This window comes from Ascaphus truei, chromosome 4, assembly GCF_040206685.1.
Source record: "Ascaphus truei isolate aAscTru1 chromosome 4, aAscTru1.hap1, whole genome shotgun sequence".
Lineage (NCBI taxonomy): Eukaryota > Metazoa > Chordata > Amphibia > Anura > Ascaphidae > Ascaphus > Ascaphus truei.
Genome location: NC_134486.1, coordinates 111118970 through 111142056, shown reverse-complemented (window position 1 = coordinate 111142056; position 23087 = coordinate 111118970). Strand labels below are relative to the sequence as shown.

The window sequence follows — 23087 nt, the reverse complement described above, 5'->3', positions numbered from 1 at the left end:
TTTTTAATAGTATCAGAGTTCCTTGTGAAAATGCCTTGAAAAGTGTGTGTGTGTGTGTGTGTGTGTGTGTGTGTGTGTGTGTGTGTTGCAGTGCCATCAGCCACTTTGGGCCATATTGAATAAGGCCCTTAGAATTAAACATTGCGCTATTTATCACACATCTGGTGCAGGTACTAATTGGCAGAAAGTTACGCCATCTAAAATTTGCAGATGAAAGAGAGGAAAAATAACACATAGGGCACACAATTTGATACATGTTGTTACAATTTGTGCATCATGTACAGTCACTCCTACTTAACGTCCCTTTTTGACACTTTCCAACTCCTAATGGGATAGTCGGCACAAACTGGGGAAACACCTTGAGACATTGATGCAGTCACAAATGAAATGATTCGATTTGCATCATTGCTGCACCAACATTCCCTTGTAATTTCCCCCTATTATTAATGTTAAACTATGAAAATCCTGAATAGAATACTTTAAACTTGATTTCATGCCTCATATTAGGTATAAATTACAAGTGTTTTATGTCTTGTATGGTAAATTGTAGAGATTTATAGTAAACATACAAAGAGAATTATGGAAACCAGGTTCAGCTCCTTTTGCTATAGGTACTGAAGAAATATTACCATGCGCTCAACCTCCGTATTCCGGACTATGATGTATAATACTTTAAATGAGATTTCATGTGCGTGTTTGTTCATACATGTGAATATGGAGGGGGAGACTTGGTTATAACTGGGATATGCTTTGTTAAATATTGTAAATTAGACATTTTCTGTAAAAAGACAATGAAGTTATTGTGTATTAATATTACTTTGATTTATTTGACCACTGAACTTTTATAAAACATTAAGTGGGAATTAATTCATCGCTGCTGCTCTTGATGAAAATAGAGCCACTCGATTTATTTCAATCGATATGTAGCCTGAGTAGCGCGGATCTCACCCATAAGATGAAATGAAAGCAATAAATGTCTAATATCTCTCTAGTAGAAAAACAGCCAGGGAAAAAAACTCTGTCAAAGAACAGAGTGTGCACTCATAGTTTGGTGTACAAAAAGTAATATATTTCAATATTGCATAAGTCAGATTTCCTCTTGACAAAGGGGCTGTGTGCCGAAAAGTTGAGACTCAGGTGTGTCATCCCTTTTTGCAATTTTTGTACGTTTTTGCTTTTTATATTATATTGTTGTTACATCGTGATTCTTGTACTTTTCTTGACTTGTGTGGTATTGAAATATATCACACTTTGTATACCAAACTTTGAGGGCAGACTCTCTGTTCTTTTTCTCCTGACTTTTTGTTTTTCTACCGGGGCTCCATTTTGGTTTGGCCCTGTCATAGGATTTTGCACCTTCTGTATATTTAAAAAAAAATAAATATGGATTTGAGTGCACCATCAAGCTTTTTGAGTAGAGTAATATATACATGATCTATAGTATATACACAGAGAGACACACACACAAATTGTCAACTGTACAATAAGATTTAATTCTTATTACCAGTGTTCGACAAACCTATACATTTGCTCGCCCCGGACGAGTGGATTTAACCCCCGGGCGAGTAAATATTGGCCCAAGCAGCACACGTTTGGTACTAGGTGGCGAGTAGATTTTTCTGTGTGGCGAGTAGATTTTTTGGTGATTTGTCAACCACTGCTTATTACTATTTATTTTTATTTAGCACTACCGATATAAGCAACACTTTATAGTGGACACAATACAGACAATTGAAATGACGGGGGATTAAATATACTGTACAATCCGAAATATGGGTTGAAAAAAAAATAATAATAATAATAATATTGTGTCAGCAGGTACAAATGGATTTTACCAGTCGGAGGAAAGGAAAGCCAAATAAGGGAGGAGGCAAGCGACCGGGTGGTGGAAGAGGAGGAAGAGGGGGTGGAGGCGGGAGAGGCAGCGGTGGAGGCGGGAGAGGCAGCGGTGGAGGAGGACGAGCTAGAGGAGGAGGCGCCGTAGGCGGTGGAGGAGGAGGCGGCGGCAGCAGGAAAAGCTCCAGTAAAGCCTGGGATGATGGCGATGACATCATTTTCTCTAATAAACCAATGCCACCTTCGAGGTAAGTGCCATCAGTTGGCTCATAGGGGACATGAGAAAGTTTCATTTTTTTCGCAGAATTGAGGAAGTACATGAAATATTTAGCGCTGCAAATAAAGTTGCTTTTCTACTCTGGTCACACTGTGCAGCTGTGCCACAGATTGCCACAGTTTGCCATTGATTGAGCCACCTGTGCTGAAGCTGGGATATCCTTAAAACCTGACCTGTTGGGGGGGAGGGGGGGCTTGAGGACTGGAGTTAAGCACCCCTGCATTAACCCTTTGAGTACCCAAAGACTTAGTTAATATGTCATATGGTCTGACACTCGGGTGCCCTATTACGTAGTAACTATGTGAAAAATAAAAAAGATGCTTGTTTTGTTAGGGGACATCACGTAGAGCGCAGGACTTTGATTCCCGGCCAATGTGTTTTACCAGGTAATCCACAGAATATCATACATTGTGGCTCAAAGCAATACTATCAGTCTCACAGGCCTAGTGGTGGGATTCAACCGGTTTGTGCGAATCTGTACCTAGAATTTCCCATGTTCGCCGAACAGGTGCGAGAAGGGAGAGAGCAGAGCTTCTGCTAGGGGGCGGGGCAGCTTGATCCAGCCTGATTGGCTGCATTACACAGCGGCCAATCAGAAGGAGGTGGCAGGAGTCAGTGGGTGGGGCCAAAGAGCGGAGGAAAAGCATGCAGCAGAGAGAGGTGAGGCTGGGTCCTGCCTGTGTGTCCGTCCTGCCTGTGTCCTTCCTCTGCCTCTGTCCTGCTTGTGTCCTGTCTGTGTTGTGTGTTGTGTGTTGTGTGTTGTGTGTTGTGTGTTGTGTGTTGTGTGTGTCTGGCTGGCTGGCTGTCCAGTGAGGGTGAGAATTACAGAGGATGAAGGGATGGGGTGTGAGAGAGGATGAAGGGATGGGGTGTGAGAGAGGATGAAGGGATGGGGGGTGAGAGAGGATGAAGGGATGGGGGGTGAGAGAGGATAGGGGGTGAGAGAGGATGAATGGGATGGGGGGTGAGAGAGGATGAATGGGATGGGGAGTGAGAGAGGATGAATGGGATGGGGGGTGAGAGAGGATGAAGGGATGGGGGGTGAGAGAGGATGGGGGGTGAGAGAGGATGAAGAGAGGGTAGGCGAGAGAGGATGATGAGAGGGGAGGCGAGAGGATGAAGGGAGGGGAGGCGAGAGAGGATGGGGGGAGGGGAGGCGAGAGAGGATGGATGGAGGGGGGGTGAGAGGATGGAGGGGGGGTGAGAGGATGGAGGGGGGGTGAGAGAGAGGAGGAGGGGTTGAGGATGAGGAGGGGTGCAGTATTGCTCGCCATGTACAGTAGGACGGCAGGTCAGTTATTGATAAATTATCTGACCTTTACGTAATTTGTTCTAAATTTCACTCCAAGCATGCACCAATTTGCACTATTACATTTTCTATTTCATAAAAAAAATCCTCGGAAGGGCACTCCCTCCCAAGACCCCCCCTCAGATTTTTTTTTATGTTATAGTATATAAATTGGTGCAAATTGGTAAATACTTGGAATGAAATTTAGAAAACATTACGTAACAGTCAGGTCATTTATAAATAACATGGCTTGGACTGAGTTAGGGCCTGATGCTCTGGGTTTGGGTCCTCCGGTTCCGTTCAGGTTCTCTGTGTTTGGGTGGTAAAGTGAGAGAGAACCGGTTGTTAAAAAAAATTTCTCCCACCAATGCACAGGCCTGATGATACCAGACAGTGCTTGTGAAAAGTGGTGTCCGGCATGACTTGCTTTTCAAAGAATAAGGCGATAAATATTTGAGGAAAAGGACTGATGTCTGTGGGAATGCAAGTGTTGCTTTTAGCCACAAATTATAATTTTCATTGCTTCTCTTCTTGTCTACCGATAGGAGTTACAATAGTATTTATATACAGAGACGCCTATGATTTGAATACTCTCTGCACACTCGGCAGTCTTTATTACCTTATAGTATATTATTGGATCGATATACAGTAGCAACCACCTATGAATTCCTAGTCTTGTAGACTGTACTTGTTTCGTAACAAAAAAAATCTGTAAAATCCTTCAGTAGTTTTACTATTTCTGTTCTTTTTAAAATGGGTACTCTTGACCGTCCAGGAGTACACCTTTGAGTATTTTGCGCAGTGGACTCTATCTTCTCTACTATACAACAATGGGCCTCCATTGGCCTCATGTGCTCAATTAATGGGTCCATGCCAGCAAGCCCACCTACCCCAACATACGGACCTGCTGACACTCAACCCCGTCCCCCTTTACACATTGGCCTGGGGGCTCATGTCATGGCGAAAATTCTTGGGTCCCCGGCAAACCTGTGCTGCCTCCAAGGGTGTCTCTGAGAGACCTACAAAATTCCAGACGGGAGACCAAATTCTGATTTGATTTTGGGGGTACCATTTATGAAAGATTTATATTTGTCAAATAATGACATTTACAATAACACAAAAATAGGACGTTAGTCACATTTCTGTACCACTTAATTATGGTAATACTGAAATTGTAAATGCAATGATTATTGAATGTGTTATTCTAACCCGTTCTATGGGAACACTGTTGGACTTAACTATTCATAAACGGATAAGATGACCATGTGTGTAAAAAGGGTTTTGTTTGTGGGTAAAAAGCTGTCAAACACAGTTGTGGTTGTTTTTTTGCTGTAGGCCCCTCTGACAGCAAAGCGATTAGCACAAGCAGTGTGTATTTTATTGTGCTCTTAAGACTTTCAGTATATGAACCTAGTTTTATAAGGTCTTAAACTTACGAGCTGACAAGAAATCCCTCAGCTCTTTATTACTGTGCCTTTTCTTGTAGGTGCAGCCAGGTCAGCAGCAGGATTTCACGACCGCGCAGTAACCCTGTGGCCACCACGCCCCTCCAGACCCTGCACATGACCACAGAGAACCAGGAACGGGTCAAAGCCCTTCTGCGTGATCTACAGGGACAGGAGCTGGACGCAGTGACAGAGTTAGTGCTGACCATGACTATGTCTGCATTTTTTATAAACTGTGCATTCTGCTTGATCCCGTCCTGTTACTTAGTTCATGTAATAGAGGTGTTTCACTGATCAAAGACCACTGCTGGTAGTCCACGTGTTGCCTATTAAACCTGGGGATAATTACATTCACTCTGGTCCTTATTAATGCCCAGAGCGCATACAGTAACTCAAGTTACTCACTAACCATACAGAACCCATTGTGTATACCTCAAATAGGTTTGTTTTTTTTGTATTAAAGCAGCAGTTTAAACAACTGGAATAGCGTAGGTGGCACTGAACCAAATGAACCCACACAGCAGAGTTAAGGAGGTAAAGAGACTCAAAATTAACTTTTCTTGGGAGGACTGAGAAGGCATCTCACCCCTCCATACTGACTGATTTACACTGGGAGTTTGCAGAGAAGCGTCCTGTTGGCTGTCAGTGTGAGTGCAGGTAGAAGCCCAGTGATTTGATTCTATTTTTTTGGGGCTGCTTTTGTCTCCAAATGCATATGGCATGACTTGCGCTGCCCCAACACAATGCCTCAGTAGTGTCGGCTATCAAAAAGGGGACTAGACATCAATCAAGCTTTTAACTTTCTTACCTGCCGTATAAGCGTAACCATCAGTGCTTCTCCAAAATGCTACAACTGTCTTATGGTTTTTTTGGTCTCCAGTTTCCACCACATTCGGTAGGGCTTCTGCTAAATTTGTTTTCTGGAAAGGAGAGGTAAAATAAATCAGATGAAGAAAAAAACATCCAAAAGCAGAATGCTTTTTATAGCGGTAAAACATGCGCTCGGCAATTGAAAATCTTCCCAGTTTGATGTCTTGGGTATAACAAGTGAAGAAATTACTGCATGTACTGTATTAACATATCAGTGTTGCAGTGGTAAAAGTCATTAATTACATTCTTTGAGTACTGAGGAAAAGGCGATTTAAAATGTTTTTTGACAGGAAAAAGTATGTATTTAAAAAGGAAGGTATTTTAATATGACAAGTTCTGACAATTAAGTGTCTTTAATGAGTTCTTATAATTTTTTTTGTCTTTCCTAAGCTGGTTTTCACGGAGAAAGGTAAAAAAATTACACTTAATGAGTTTTACCTCTACAACGACAATATATATAAGCAGTGCAAACGGCTTTAATGTTAAATGATACAATTTATTGTATAATACAGTACAATTAAGTAAATTTCCCATTCATGGTGGTGATACGAGTGGGTCCCATCAGCCCGAGTAGGACAGAATAAACTTCTACAGGTGGACGGACAATAAAATGCTTCTCCTCTCACCTGCAGATTCTGTTTTGTTTCTGTCCTACAATGGTAGCTTTGTTGTTTTTTTTGGCTACTCACCGTGACTGCAGGCGGGGGGGTTCTCGGCGTCTCTCTCCCCCACCCCGATAGCACTCCATGTGGCAGCTATTTGGGGGCCCTCTGCGACCATGGTGGAGCATTGAACCATTAGACCATCACATCGGGAGTAACCACATACTATTAGGGCTATTTAAATCCAGCTGGGTACGTTTAGATTATTCTGATTAACTGGGTGTGAGCTGAGAGCTAGAGAGCCAAGGGGTCGCTGCCTAAAATTTCTGGGTGAGTACTAGCTGAGCACTCAAGCAAAGATAAAGCATGTACCACTGTAGGATTGCCAAGGGATGGAGGTCCAAATTAGGGGTGGAAACGTCGGATGAAAAAGAGTATCAAGAAATGGAAGAGCTGCACAGCTTGTGACAAGACGGCATTAGGAGGAAAGAAACCGTGTGAGAACAGCTTAAAATAGGCAGCGTTGCAGGTCCCAGAACAAATGGAAACCTTTCTTCGATGGATGAAGTATATGGTCTCATAAATGGTAGAAACCGTCGTATTACAGGCAAGTAGGCAACTGCATTAAAGGTCAAGATCACAGACAAGCCTCGTCAAGAGAGACTCTTTGTCTGAGGGTTCGAAGGTACAGATATCAGAAAGGGTGCATTGAGACTTCTCTGACAAGGAAGATTTACAGTAAGAGGATTTATTATTCGATGCAGACCTAGTGGCGCCATTGATCAAAGTGGTTTGAGAGGCTATGGAAATGGAGGCTACGGAGGAAGGAAATCTGAGGCAAGGTAGACTCTTCAGAGGCTGTTTGCCCTCCACATAGTGTTAAAGGACATGATTGAGTCGGAATGGATTCAGTTGGATAGGAAGATGCTGTTTTCGAGAAAATTCCATAAGATGTATCCTTTTTTGATGAAGACGTGGGAAGTAGCACCCAAGGTTGATGTGGAAATTACGAGGATAGCAAAGAGAACAACACTCCCAGAGGTTGAAGCTGTCGCCTTCAAAGACACGATGGAGAGAAGACTAGAAAAGTCTTGAGGAAATCATTTGGGGCAGTGAGCTAGTGGTCGCCATGGCCTCCGTGTCATGAGCAATGTGAGTGTGGGTCTGGAATAATTAGAATGCACTGGGAAAAAGGGGTAAAACAGACCAAGATCTTAAAAGCATTTTCCTATTTAAATTTAGCCACAGACTACATGGCAGAAGCATCATTTGACACAGAGCCATGGACCTCGATGCCAGACATACTATCAGTGGCTGCAAGGAGGGGGTTATGGTTGAGGCCATGAATGGCAGATTACATTAAAGCATTATCTCTGTATGCTACCCTTTGAAGGATAATTTTTGTTTGGAAACAGATTGGATAATATTATCTGGAGTCGGAGTAGAAGCTTCTTTCTACCACAAGAGACATTAGAACACCCCTATTATGCAGGATATTAACCGGATAGGATGACTTGCAGAGAAGACAGATCCTAACGGCCAGGAGGGCCATAAAGCAGAGAGCTTTAAGAGGAGGTCTCTGTGACAGTAAGGTCCCAGGGACTCAGGATATTTAAGGTTAAGCCCTGGCCCCCACCCATTTGAATATGCAGGATCTGACCCGCAGACCCATCTTCCTGTGGCTTATCTGACCCAAAAAGCAATTTTTTAGAACTGTATGAATGTAACTCCATGAGTCAATGTAATACTGTGTGTATAACTGTACCTGTATATTTCTTTGTTCCCTTGATATGCTATGTTGGAGGGAGGGGGAGTGCATAAGACATTGTTGGTGTGGGGAGGGGGGTGTACTCAGGCCTGCGGAACTGTGATTGATGCAGGGCCATTGTTCAGCCCAGACTGAATCATCCATCACCACATGAGGTATCCAGCTGAAACTGGAACCTGAGGTCTGGTTCTAAGCCCCCAATTGACTCGTTGGTCCCAGTGGTCAGTTTGAATTTCCCACTCTCCTTAAGCCCACCTCCTGTGGGCTGTCTTGAAGCACTACTCTCTCTCACAGCTCTGATTGGCCCATCAAAGGTGAGCCCTTGTTCTGTGATTGGCCCACGTAGCATCTGCTTTGATTGCCCAGCGTGTAGGATCCGTGCTGATTTTTTGGCAGCTGTCCTCCATAGTTTCAGATGGAGGCCGAGGTCTATGTAAAGAGCTGCCGATCTCACTTACAGAGTTCATCCCGAGTTTCTGCTGAACTCTAAGCGGTGTGAGTCTTTGCAAGAGACCCACCGGAATGAGGTTCACTGCCTATCCGAGCAGGAGATTCAAACCTGCTTTCTGCGATGGGATTTGTATCCTTGCCGGAGTTTGCTGAGGGCGAAATTTTTTAGTTTGCTTGCTGGTGAACAGCTTCCTTGAGGTCTGGGAGAACTGCCTACCGTACACTCCCGAGGTCTGGGAGACTTGATACCCCTACGGATGTGGATGTACTCCTGGGTAAGCCTCAAACGTGGCGCTCAGCACCTACTTAGCTTGGAGTCTCCTCGTAACCCTCTGGTTTTGTGAGTTTAAGCTCTGATTGTGTTTTGTGTTGTCTACTTGCTCCAGACAGAATAAATACTCTATTAAACTTGATAAACGCTCCTCCTTGGTGCTGGTCCTCTGAAGCCGCATATAGATTATAAATGGTACCTATGTGAAAAAATAAATAAACACATCAATGTGTAGCTTCTAATGATTTAAGTGATATAGTTAATTATTGGTATAGTGACCAGATGCTCAGTCTTTAAATTCCACACGGGTAAGTGAAATAGTGATATCAATAGTAGATGCCATTACTGTACTGTGAATGGTAACCTTTGCAACAGAAATATTCTCAAATTCTTTCCTTGTGTGGGTATAATAAGTGATAAGCACCAGTAAACATGCATGTGAGAGACCATATGCATACAATACTTAACTTCCTTGTGCAGGGTACAGTTGTTCATTGAACAAGGTAGTGAACATATATAAAAAAAAAATAGAGAGAAATCGCAAAACTTTATTAAACAGAGACTCTTGGAATCTCACTCACGAAGTAGAAGATAAAAGCGCGCGATGTACACAGTGATGACCGTCACGAGGTACTTCAGCATCTTTATGTGGAGATTCTCTGGTGTTTAGGCGTCCGCCTGGAGTTCCACGCCGATGCCGCAATCAGAGCTGTCCTCTGGTTTGCGTCCTGGCTCCGCTCCATGTGTCCACGTGACGCTGCGATGACGACGTAGTTGCTCGCTGAACATGCTACGCAATAGCGTGATGATGCGATAACGTCTCCCACCGTTCCTCCCTTTTTTCTGAAAGAAAGCCGCTAAAGAATTCAGAGCCGTCCTGGGCCTAAGAAGGGTCAATACATTCCTACGGCTAAGGAAATTCAAAAGGGAATCCCTAAAGTCCATTAAACAGGTGGTACAGCAAAGCAACTGGTTGAGCTCAATAGATCTCAAAGATGCGTATTTGGGTATCCCAGTAACAAGGGGTCATCGAAGGTTTCTAAGATCCGCAGAAAGAGAGGATAATTTCCATTGTACAGTACTACCATTTGGACAAGTGGCATCCCTCAGAACATTCACCAAGGTACTAGTCATGTCATTAGCCAAGGTAAGAAAACAGGGCATACATACATACCTGTATTTGGATGACCTGCTCATCAAAGCTCAACACTACCAAGTTCCAGCTTCATATCAAGGCAGTTTTAGAGTTACTGGAGAGACACGGATGGCTAATAAACTCCCCATCCCCCACGTCGGCTGACTCCAGTACATTAAGTACAGTCCAGTTATTAAGACCAGGTACAAGATATAACAGGAAGTGTAAGAAGGTTCCAGGAAGCATACAAGGTTCCAGGAAGCATACAAGCATACAAAGGTATTGTATAAATCCTTTTGCAAAAGATTACCTCTTCCCTCGACGTAATAAAGTTGGGAAGGTGTCACGAGACCATTGCAAGAGAATTTCATGAACTAATGGAATGAGGATCTAGTAGATTGGAATCAAGAGATAACATTGTCCAGAAGCACCAGAAGAGAATTAGTATGATGGGAAAGGGAGGAGGAATAAAGAGCAACAAATTGATGCAAGTAAACAGCAGCCATCATTGTTCCACCCCCAGCAGATACAAGACCGTTGGAGTAAACCAGACATGCATCTAGGTGGCATCCATTTCCATTAGAAAGGTACCTCAGTTCTGCTCAAGGATAGATCATGCAGAAGCTTTCAGACAGATGCCCTGAGTTTCATTTACAACTTTCGTATGGCGTACATTTTCCCACCAATCCCACTTATACAAAGGGTATTGAGGAAAAACAAGTGGAGAAAGCGGAGTTGATAGCTATCCTACCCGATTGGCGAAGGCAGGCATAGTACACTTGGGCAGTGAGCATGGCGGTAGAAAGCCCATGGAGATTGCCGGAAATGCATGGTGTCTTAATGCAAGTACCAATACAGCACCCAGATTCGCACTAGTGGCCTGGCGATTGAACAACCGTTTATTGGAAAGGAAAGGCTTTTTAGGAAACAAAAAGATACTGATGGCAGCCAGGAATGGTTCAATGTCCGGAGTATACTACCGTGTTTGGCTAAAGTTCCTGTAATGTTACAAGGAGAACTGCTAAAACCCTCCTCCTGCTGAGCTAGTAGAGTTCCTTCAAACAGGATTTGATAAAGGGCTTGGTCAACTCACTCAAAGTGCAAGGTTCAGCTTTAACCGCACTTTTAGAAGGAAATGTGGCAACGGAAAGACTAATTTTGCAGGCAGTAAAGAAATTGAGACTTCAAATGTGTACGATAGTGCCTTCTTGTGATCTATCACTAGTCCTGCAGGCACTAATGGAACCCACGTTTGAGCCAGTATAAGGCCTATCATTACATATGCTAACACGGAAGATGGTGTTCCTTGTGGCCATTACTTCGGCCAGGAGAGTGGGCAAACTACAGGCGTTGACATGTAAGGAGCCATTCCTTATCATACATCAGGACAAGATTCTTCTAAGGCCAGTGGATCATTTCCTACTGAATGTAGTGTCATCTTTTCATTTAAATCAAGAGATTTCCATTCCTTTTTTTAGTCCCTGCACCAAAGAATCCAGAAAAAGGCCACATAAACTAGATGTATCAAGCATTATCTGAAAGAAGTACACAACTTCAGAAAATGAGACAGACTGTTTGTCTTTCCACAGGGTACCAGAAAGGGGCAAGCAGCATCTAAGGCTACGGTTGCGCACTGGATCACCACGTGTATTCGAGACACATGTCTTGTAGATGCAGAGGGATTTAGGTTCCTTGAAAATAAAGGGTACACTCAACCAGAGCCATGGCCATATCTTGGGCTTTCAGGGTGCAAGCATCACCCAAACATCTGTGTGGTCATCTTTCCACACATTTATTAGACATAGACTTGACGTAAAGTCTTCGGCTTATGCAAGCTTTGGACTGATGGTGTTATAAGTGGTGATAAAATAAAAAATTGTAACTAAAAAGAAAAAAAATTGTACGTACATAGTATGTTTTTCAACTTCGGGAAATGTGAAGCCTGTCTGCCGGTGAGAGGAGCCTTTTATAGCCCACATGCAGAAGTTGGTTCTGTTCTACTCTGACTGATGGGCGGAACAACCCACTCCTACCCCCACCATGAACGGATTCTGGGGAAAGAAAATTACGGCAAGCAGATTGTCCATTTTCTCCTTTCCACGTAGATTAAGCAATTAATGTTTCTGTCGTGACGGTTTTTCCTCTTTGTTTTAAAGGTCGCTGTTGCCTTTTTAAAAGCAAAATCAGACACATAGAAGTCTTTAAAATATTTAATGAAAAGTATATGTAAGACCTGTTTATAAACATTGTATTTTAAATCTTAGAAAAAACAGAGAGAGGTAGAACCCCAAGGAGAGCACTCTACCAATGTGTAGCCAAAATGTATCAGAACCTAGTAAGGTGGGTGAGTAATGAATTAATTAAAACCAGAAACTTTAATTGAGTCTTAACTCTAAATATAAAATAATATGGGGAACAGTATAGGTCAAGTAATATACTAATGATAGCCAGTGTACAGTGAATTAATATTAAAAATGAGCAAAGCAGACCACAATAAACTCTGTACTGTAAACCCAGAGTCTGGGATATGGCCGCACGATAACACTAGTGGTGTAGAGTAGATCCAAAGGATGGTTATAGGTCAAAACAGGTAACGGTAAGTGTCTAGTTTGTACTATGTCGTATGGCATAAATCAGCATGTCGATATCAACGCTGACTGTAGCAGTATACAGGTATAGCTGGTTACTTGTACAGGTTAGTGGTATTGTACCTATATCAGTAACACAGCACACAGAATCAGTTATCTGTGTAAATAATGCCAAAAGCCGTGCCTGTTGGTGGTGGATCTCTATGTCCAAAAGCCACTTGATGTTAGTATGGTGCGTGAGTATTGCACACACAAGTTAGTGGTATTGTACCTATATCGCTAGCACAGCCCACAGAGTCAGTTATCTGTGTAAACAATGCCAAAAAGCCGTGCCTGTTTATGGTGGTTCTCTGTAAGTATAAGCCACCTGGTGTTAGTGCGGTGCGTGAGTGTTGTACACACACATACACGTAGCAGTATACAGGTATAGCTGGTTACTTGTACAGGTTGGTGGTGTTGTACCTATATCAGTAACACAGCACACAGAGTCAGTTTATCTGTGTAATTAATGCCAAAAGCCATGCCTGTTGGTGGTGGATCTCTATGTACAAAAACCACTGATGTTAGTATGGTGCGTGAGTATTGTACACACAAGTTAGTGGTATTGTGCCTATATCGGTAACACAGCCCACAGAGTCAGTTATCTGTGTAAACAATGCCAAAAGCCTTGCCTGTTCATGGTGGTTCTCTATATGTATAAGCCACTTGGTGTTAGTGCGGTGCGTGAGTGTTCATACGAAATTCATACACTCACACACATGTCAGAGAATATATTGACTTGAGAAAGCAGTACGAGTGAAACGTACGGCACGTACGTCGGCAGGTTATGACGTCATCGCGTCAAAGGGGCGGGATATGCGCTGGCGGTCGGAGCGCCTCCTGCACCCAGTAGCTTCAGCTGCATGGCTGTGCTACCGATGGTATCAACTTAACTTTTAGCTATCACCAGACGCACCGAGGCTGATACTAGAGAGCTCCTGGCATGCTGCCAAAGGCGCCCAGCCCCCCACATAGGAGGTATGTCTGGTGTGTTATGAGCAAAGCATTGTGTGATTCCACTCCATGTTAACAGGCACTACTTGTGCACTGTTTTAGATTAATACTGATTCAGTCAATATATTCTCTGACGTGTGTGAGTGTATGAATTTCGCGAATCTACCACAATCCATGTTAACAGGCACTACTTGTGCACTGTTTTAGATTAATACTGACACTGATATGGTGTGTATGTGTGTGTACAACACTCACGCACCGCACTAACACCAAGTGGCTTATACATATAGAGAACCACCATGAACAGGCACGGCTTTTGGCATTGTTTACACAGATAACTGACTCTGTGGGCTGTGTTACCGATATAGGCACAATACCACTAACTTGTGTGTACAATACTCACGCACCATACTAACATCAGTGGTTTTTGTACATAGAGATCCACCACCAACAGGCATGGCTTTTGGCATTAATTACACAGATAAACTGACTCTGTGTGCTGTGTTACTGATATAGGTACAACACCACCAACCTGTACAAGTAACCAGCTATACCTGTATACTGCTACGTGTATGTGTGTGTACAACACTCACGCACCGCACTAACACCAGGTGGCTTATACTTACAGAGAACCACCATAAACAGGCACGGCTTTTTGGCATTGTTTACACAGATAACTGACTCTGTGGGCTGTGCTAGCGATATAGGTACAATACCACTAACTTGTGTGTACAATACTCACGCACCATACTAACATCAAGTGGCTTTTGTACATAGAGATCCACCACCAACAGGCACGGCTTTTGGCATTATTTACACAGATAACTGATTCTGTGTGCTGTGTTACTGATATAGGTACAATACCACTAACCTGTACAAGTAACCAGCTATACCTGTATACTGCTACAGTCAGCGTTGATATCGACATGCTGATTTATGCCATACGACATAGTACAAACTAGACACTTACCGTTACCTGTTTTGACCTATAACCATCCTTTGGATCTACTCTACACCACTAGTGTTATCGTGCGGCCATATCCCAGACTCTGGGTTTACAGTACAGAGTTTATTGTGGTCTGCTTTGCTCATTTTTAATATTAATTCACTGTACACTGGCTATCATTAGTATATTACTTGACCTATAGTGTTCCCCATATTATTTTATATTTAGAGTTAAGACTCAATTAAAGTTTCTGGTTTTAATTAATTCATTACTCACCCACCTTACTAGGTTCTGATACATTTTGGCTACACATTGGTAGAGTGCTCTCCTTGGGGTTCTACCTCTCTCTGTTTTTTCTATTTGACATTACCCCTGATAGTAGCACCTCCACATAGCCACATCCAGCAAGCAGTAGCGAGGGTATTCCTTCCCCCTCCACTTCCCCTTTTCCTCTCCTTGTGTTTGTATTTTAAATCTTAGGCTGGATTTTACTGTTCTGATCTGTCTTTATTCTGTGCATGAACTTGGTGCTCAGAAGAAGCAGCTACTTATTGGTGCAGTAAAAGATTGACACTCTCCGCCCCTAATTCAGAGCTCATGTAAATGAAACCAGGGGAAAATATTTAGACTTTAACAAATTATTTGAGAATGTGTATTCTTACATAGGAGGTTGAAAGACATGTCGCACGAGTTCAGCCTGTTCAAAATTAGATGACAGATACTTATCCTATATTTGTATTTACAGTATATTGATCCAGAGGAAGGTAAACAAAAAAAAACCCAGGGAAACATTCTCCAATGGTGCCTCATAAGGGGGAAATTACATTTTGTTCATGACTCCAAATAATGAAATAAAAAATGTTTTTTTGGGGGGGGTATATATCCTTGTATACCTTTCCGTTCTAACAAGATATATAACCTTTTCTGACAGATATAAATTGCATTTGCCATCACAGTCTCCATGGGTAATGAATTCTACATTTTAATTGCCGTTACTGTAATGAACCGTTTCCTTTGTTGCTGGTGAAATCTTTTGTTTCTCCCAACAATCTTATCTACTCGATCTGCAATGTGCTGAACCCGAGCACGTTGGTGACCACATTGTTTGGTTCATGTGGTCACAGCAACAGATTGCCTTATCTATCTTTCTAATGATTGAGTCCTTTACCACCACAACCTGCCTTGGTCTCTGAGTATCCAGAGTCCCCCGGCTGCTAGAGGAATAGGTCTCCCCAAGCATTGCTGTTCCTGCCCTGACAACCCCAATATCTTCAGTCAATCTGGCAAATATATTGGGGTGGGTCAGCTCAGAACTGGTCTGATTAAAAATGCATCAACCAAATTTTTTTGAATATAATAAACATATCCCATATCCCTTGGTTCAGTTTAATGTTCTGTTGGACTGCACATTGACTGTAAAATGTTTTGCACAGCTGTACTTACTAACTATATTCTCACCCTGTTCTATCATAGGGATGTGGGATCCGAGTTAGAAGATGAATATGATGATCCATGTTATGAGGATGATGACCATGATGAAGATGGAGGCTTTAACTATTGGTCCTCAATTCCTGATACCTTACACTCAACGGGCAAACTCTCTCCAGAACCCTCTGCCCAGTTGCTATCAGAATCGGTCATATCCCCTTTTGCCGTAGGAAAGCTTTCCAGGTTAGTTCTCTTGTAATCAATTGTAATAATAAATTCTACGCATGGCTTCAATTGAGCGACTGTAGATTTTGAAAGCATTGGTGCGGTTTCTGGTAAAATGCTTGTTCACAAATTTCTCTTTATTTGGTCTTCTGTATGGTCTTGTAAGAGGAGTGGAAGAAGTGTGTTGCTGTCATTATTGCATAAGTACTGGACTATCTGGCAGTGGAAGACCCTCTTTCTATATTCTTTGCAACTGCATACTGTATTGGACTATTTCATGTTGCATTGTTAATTCCGTATATGGGCTACAATTAAGGGACTAGCATCCGCATCTGTGTGATGTCCCATGTTACAGTCTGTATGTAGGTGAGCCCTACGTCAATAGGTTGTGAAGCCACTTCCCAAAGCTGGAGACGATTTTAGTCTCGGCCGTTTGAAAGGAGCTGATCTTTTCTCCAGAACTGGGAACATATCGCTTTGTTGGTTCTTTCCTAAATTGCAGTAGTTTAAATGCACACGGAAGAACAATGTAATATATGGTAGTTCATATTTATTTTGTATTGAATGTTTCTATGAATTTTAAATCGCTATTTTTTTTTGTGACCTTAACTTCACTAAATAATTAAAACTTTTGTCTGCCCAATTCCAACTTTTAATGTCCCAATACACTTGATGACTTTATTAGCCGCTGAAATTCAGATGTGTAATAATATCTCAGATAATGTAACCCTAATTTGGAAGAGGAAACCTTTGTTTACCTCCTTCCTTAACTAGCAGTGCTTTAACTGCACTTCAGAATGTGTTACAAAATGTGCAGATTAAATCTGGAAAGTGAAGTCTTAAGATCTCCTCCTGTACTCCCTGTTATTTTAGGCCATCGGCTAAATAGATAAAATAACAGCTTGGAAGCAAAGGCAGTTTGTGGGGAAGAAAATTCCCTGATGGTGCAGTATTGTGATTGATATAAAAATAAATATCAAGGTGCAGTGTGCTAAATACTCACAAGTGTAGAGTGAGCAATGTTCCCATAAAGGTTTCTTTTTGAGTGGCAGCCCGTTGGACCGTCAGACAGGTAAGTGGAATAGTAAGTGCTGGAGACCTTAAATGAATAACATAAACACGGACATAGTGCAGACTGTACAAAAATCTCTTTAAAAGTAAGTGTATGTGCAATGCACTCACATGGTATAAAAAGGTAATAAGCGTTTAGATCACACAGGTCGGATCTCAGCAAAGTATAAGCTGCTCTCTTAGTCCCCCCTCTGCCTCGGCGGGCGTGCGTGTCACCGGTGCGTCTCACCCAAACCGGAAACCGGAAGTGACGTCATCTGCTTTGGGGGACTCCGATCCTGTGGGAGTTTTCTCTCGTCAGCCTCACTCTACGCGTTTCTCCGTATTGCGGTTTCTTCAGGAGTGTATGGCTGACAGGTTCTAAGAGGATTATATACGCTACGCTCGAATCCCATTGGTTTACAATTAAATATGGTAATCGTGATGCGTAATTAAAAAAGAGACTACAGATGTGAACAGACAATAGTTATAAGACTCATGTCAGACATACATGAGTCTTCCAAAAACTGATTGTAATAAAATAATCTTTTAAAATTAAGTGATATACATAAAATAGTTAAAATAATTAAAATGAATCAAATTAACCGTTACAACAAGATTAACCCCTAAATAAACTTAGCTAATCACATATCTTAAAAGACACAGTAATGCAGTTTATCTAGTGGAGAAAAAGAGAGGCATGTTAGAATCATTTACAAGAAAGGTTTTATATCGAACTCAAGGTTTAAACCCTGGGGGGAAACGGTTTTAAGCTCGAACATCCAGAATGATTCCCTCTTAATTAAATTCAAGTCTCTATTGCCCCCCCTCCAATGGGGCAAAACCTGCTCTATGGCTTTAAATGAGAAGCTAGCAGGATTGGAGCTGTGTGTCAATAAAAAGTGATTTGAAACACTATGGGTTGTGAGTTTGCGTTTTATATTACCCAGATGTTCTAATATACGCGTTCTGAGCGGGCGTATGGTCTTACCAACATATTGTAAGCCACACTCACATTCCGCAAGGTAAATGACATAACTGGATCTACAGTTCAAGTGCTGTTTAATGTTATAAGATTTTTGTGTTACATTAGATTTGAAACTGTGTACTTCTTTGGAACTATGCTGGCAGGCAGTGCACAATTTACATTCATAGAATCCTTTGGGGGGATCTAGCCACGTGTGCTTTTTGGCTTTAGTATTTCTTAGGGCACTCGGGGACAGGAAATTTTTAATATTTGGTGCTCTCCTATAAATCATTTTTACTTTGTCCGCCAAATGTTCCCCCAAAATGGGATCATTTCTAAGTATCGGCCAATGGTTGGTAAGAATTTTATTAATCTTACTGGCATCCTTATTGTATTGGGTAATAAAAGGCACTTGTATAGTGTCATTCTCTACAGGTTTTTTTGGGGCAGGTATGAGCATGGATTCCCTCGGGGTGTTTTTAGTTCTAGCTAGTGCTCGATCGACTACATCCCTCTTATAATGTCTCTCTCTAAACCTTTTAGATAGAACTGTGGATTGCTCCTCAAATATATGATTGTCTGTGCAGTTACGCTTGAGTCTGCGATACTGCCCGTATGGGATATTTTCAATCCACTTATTGAGGTGGCAGCTTGATTGTAAAATATAATTATTTGCGTCCACCTCTTTGAAATAGTTTTTTGTCTTAATAAGACCATTTTCCAAATAAATACAAAGGTCTAGGAAGTTGACAGAGGTACTACTAATTGTGGATGTAAATCTCAGATTATACTCATTGTCATCTAAATACAAGAGGAACACATCCAAATCTTTTACAGTGCCCTTCCATACAAAGATGATATCATCTATGTATCTCCGCCATGTGACCAAATTTGCGTCCAGCCCCGGCCAAGACCATATGAATTGATCCTCCCACATGGCCATCAATAGATTGGCATAGCTGGGCGCAAATTTGGTCCCCATGGCGGTCCCACAGAGTTGCAAATAAAAAACCTCATTGAACCAAAAGAAGTTCTTACTTAGGATAAACTTTATGCAGTCCACTAAAAAATCCACTTGTATTGTGGGAAATATCCCTTCTTTTTCCAAAAAATGCCTGGCGGCTCTACATCCATCGTCATGTTTGATAGATGTGTACAGAGCCGTCACATCTGTTGTCACCAATATGAAGTTGTCCTGCCATTCTATCTCTCTCAGCATCAGAATTACATCATTCGTATCTTTCAAATAGGATTTCTGTTTTTTTAACTATTCCCTGTAAATAGCTATCCACAAACTCTGACAGGTTGGCCGTCAAAGACCCAATGCCAGAAATTATAGGCCGTCCTGGGGGGTGTGTGCGATTTTTATGTATCTTTGGTAGGAAGTAGAAAACTATGACAATGAGTATAATCTGAGATTTACATCCACAATTAGTAGTACCTCTGTCAACTTCCTAGACCTTTGTATTTATTTGGAAAATGGTCTTATTAAGACAAAAAACTATTTCAAAGAGGTGGACGCAAATAATTATATTTTACAATCAAGCTGCCACCTCAATAAGTGGATTGAAAATATCCCATACGGGCAGTATCGCAGACTCAAGCGTAACTGCACAGACAATCATATATTTGAGGAGCAATCCACAGTTCTATCTAAAAGGTTTAGAGAGAGACATTATAAGAGGGATGTAGTCGATCGAGCACTAGCTAGAACTAAAAATACCCCGAGGGAATCCATGCTCATACCTGCCCCAAAAAAACCTGTAGAGAATGACACTATACAAGTGCCTTTTATTACCCAATACAATAAGGATGCCAGTAAGATTAATAAAATTCTTAACAACCATTGGCCGATACTTAGAAATGATCCCATTTTGGGGGAACATTTGGCGGACAAAGTAAAAATGATTTATAGGAGAGCACCAAATATTAAAAATTTCCTGTCCCCGAGTGCCCTAAGAAATACTAAAGCCAAAAAGCACACGTGGCTAGATCCCCCCAAAGGATTCTATGAATGTAAATTGTGCACTGCCTGCCAGCATAGTTCCAAAGAAGTACACAGTTTCAAATCTAATGTAACACAAAAATCTTATAACATTAAACAGCACTTGAACTGTAGATCCAGTTATGTCATTTACCTTGCGGAATGTGAGTGTGGCTTACAATATGTTGGTAAGACCATACGCCCGCTCAGAACGCGTATATTAGAACATCTGGGTAATATAAAACGCAAACTCACAACCCATAGTGTTTCAAATCACTTTTTATTGACACACAGCTCCAATCCTGCTAGCTTCTCATTTAAAGCCATAGAGCAGGTTTTGCCCTATTGGAGGGGGGGCAATAGAGACTTGAATTTAATTAAGAGGGAATCATTCTGGATGTTCGAGCTTAAAACCGTTTCCCCCCAGGGTTTAAACCTTGAGTTCGATATAAAACCTTTCTTGTAAATGATTCTAACATGCCTCTCTTTTTCTCCACTAGATAAACTGCATTACTGTGTCTTTTAAGATATGTGATTAGCTAAGTTTATTTAGGGGTTAATCTTGTTGTAACGGTTAATTTGATTCATTTTAATTATTTTAACTATTTTATGTATATCACAATACTGCACCATCAGGGAATTTTCTTCTGTTTTACATGATTTTGCGCTTCCCGATGATCTTCACCCCTGCACTGTCCACGGGATCGAGAGAACGACCTCACACTGGGTTAAGCAGCATCCTTTCATGTTTGTATTAAGTATCACAATTTATCACATTTGTTTATATAATTTTTGAGCGCCACTTTTTGATATATTTGTTTTTCACTTTTCAGTTTGTGGGGAAACCTATGAAATATAAAGGGTAGTGAATATTTGACTCTGTTTGCCCCTTGGGAAACCTCATTTTAACCCTTTTGCTGGCAGATGGGCCCACAATGCATTGCAAAGGCCGCTTTGGAAGCGCAAGGGTTTAATGTAGTTGATCATCCAGGGGGTAAATGAGCAGGATGGAGCATGAGTATGCAGAGATAACAGCTTGCAAACTCCAGCGCTGCGAGTGTGAAGTGGACTAGACCGGTGGAGTTAACATGCGTGTCCTAGAGAGCGATGGGACATGGTGTAGTGTTAACGATCTCAAGGAAATGGAAAAATCTGTTATGAAAGCCCACATAGTGGTGCACCTTAATGCCTAATTACTATTAACAGCTCTATGGACCTCCCTCCTCTACCCCCCCCCCCCTTATGGAACAGAGCCATTTGGTAATTATGAGCTAAAGTGCATATCGGTGATTGCAGATGCATTTTATTTCTCTTCTTTTTTGCAGGTATGGTTTTGACAGAGAGCGCTGTGTGACAGCTCTGAGGTCCCATGACAGTGATGTGGGGATGTCTCTGGAGTATTTGCTGCAACAGTGTTTTTCGGAAACTTTTGGCATCCAGACAAAAACTCCAAGGGCAGCATCTGACGTCAGCACGGAGGAGTGTGTAGAGCGCAGGCAGGAAGAGGCCTTTGTCCTCAGCTCAATCTGTGGAGAGAAATTCATCGAGCGAATCCCGGACAGAGTATGGACCATGGGGCTGGATCTGGACTATCTGACAAATAGGCTGCAGAAGCCCAGGCAGAGGGACAGTGCCAAAGATCTAGCTAAACAGATCCCTAAGAACCTCTGCAAGTTCGTCTTGAAAGGAGAGACCTGTCGGTTTGGCTCAAAATGCCGGTTTAAGCATGATGCCCCAAAACAAGCTCAGACCTTGAAGGACGAGTCTCATCTCATTGCCAACGGAGACAACAATTACCTATATGAACTTGAAATTAGATTTCCAAAGGGCAGCAAGTACCCTTACCAAGCGCCACTGGTAGCATTTCATTCAGTCAATGAGAACCTCCCAATGGGTTGCCGCCTAAACATCACTGAGTACCTCTATGAGATGGCTCTTACCATTGCACAAACCAAAGAGCCGGCAGTGTACTCCTTTTTGGCGTGCTTGGAAGATGAAGACAAAATGGTTACATTACTTGGCAACACCCATCACAAATATAGCAACCCACCGCCTCTACTCCTAACGACATCTTCTGAAACGAAGAAAAACCCTCCAATCACTATCCATAAGCCAGTCGCTCCAGACAGACCATCTGTTCCAATTCGCTTATCAGAAGGTAGGTAAAATTTGAGAGCATATTTTCTCTATTATATATTAGTTTGTGCAGAGCTGTCGAAACAGATCTCTTATGCAATGCTACGTACACACTATCTGCATCTATGTAGAGCTCTGTGGTTGGTCCATGAAAATGTTTCTCAGCTTGTGACAAATCCTACACTTCTGTAAGAACAGCATGGCTATTATAACTGCACTACATCACCCTAATAAGTTTTGCAGCTGGTATGTGACCTTAAAAATAAATATAATGCAATCCAATGACTATAACCAGACCCTCAAAGAAATGAAGTACCCATATTAACTATTTTGTTTCCTAATTAATCATACACATTATTTTTCTATTCTGTGTTGCATCTTTTGGCCCAAATCTCTGCTGATTATGCATGATCTAAACACATGTAAGTGAGTATAGTGTCGGGCCTGTCTATTCGGGGCCACACTGGTGTGATTGCAGGCTTTTTAACTCGGGGGAATTGAAAAAGGACAATAGTGGAATTGAATTCAAAGCTTTGAGGGTCTGCACATGTGTTGGTTATGCAAAAAAAGTAAAGCGGCAATCCCAGGAAAATCCTCAATTCCTTTATTTTTTTATAAAAGTCAGGGGGCGCTCCTGAGCTGAACCATGCTGTTTTCAGCTGTGAAGATCCCCCGGTTGATGAGATTAATCCCATCATAGTTGCCAGTGTCTCATGAAGAATGCAGTATTGTCTCTGCTGTTTCACCAATAGGAAACCACAACAGATGATGATGTGGCTTCCTATTGGCCCGCATATTCTAGGAGTGTTAAACAGCCATATTGTTTCC

The 23087-nt window shown here is 42.0% G+C and overlaps 1 protein-coding gene across 2 annotated transcripts in view; it reads left to right on the top strand.

The window, feature by feature from the left end:
- DHX57 (DExH-box helicase 57) overlaps window positions 1–23087 on the top strand; it is a 51832-nt gene that overhangs the window by 1260 nt on the left and 27485 nt on the right. Inside the window, exons 2-5 of one of the 2 annotated variants that reach the window (XM_075596421.1) lie at window positions 1819–2084; window positions 4888–5040; window positions 15943–16140; window positions 21449–22281. In XM_075596421.1, coding sequence (XP_075452536.1) covers window positions 1825–2084; window positions 4888–5040; window positions 15943–16140; window positions 21449–22281 — 1444 coding nt within the window. In that variant the 5' untranslated portion in view covers window positions 1819–1824. Of the gene's footprint in view, window positions 1–1815; window positions 2085–4887; window positions 5041–15942; window positions 16141–21448; window positions 22282–23087 lie in introns of both variants that reach the window. The other variant, XM_075596420.1, reaches the window with a different exon arrangement.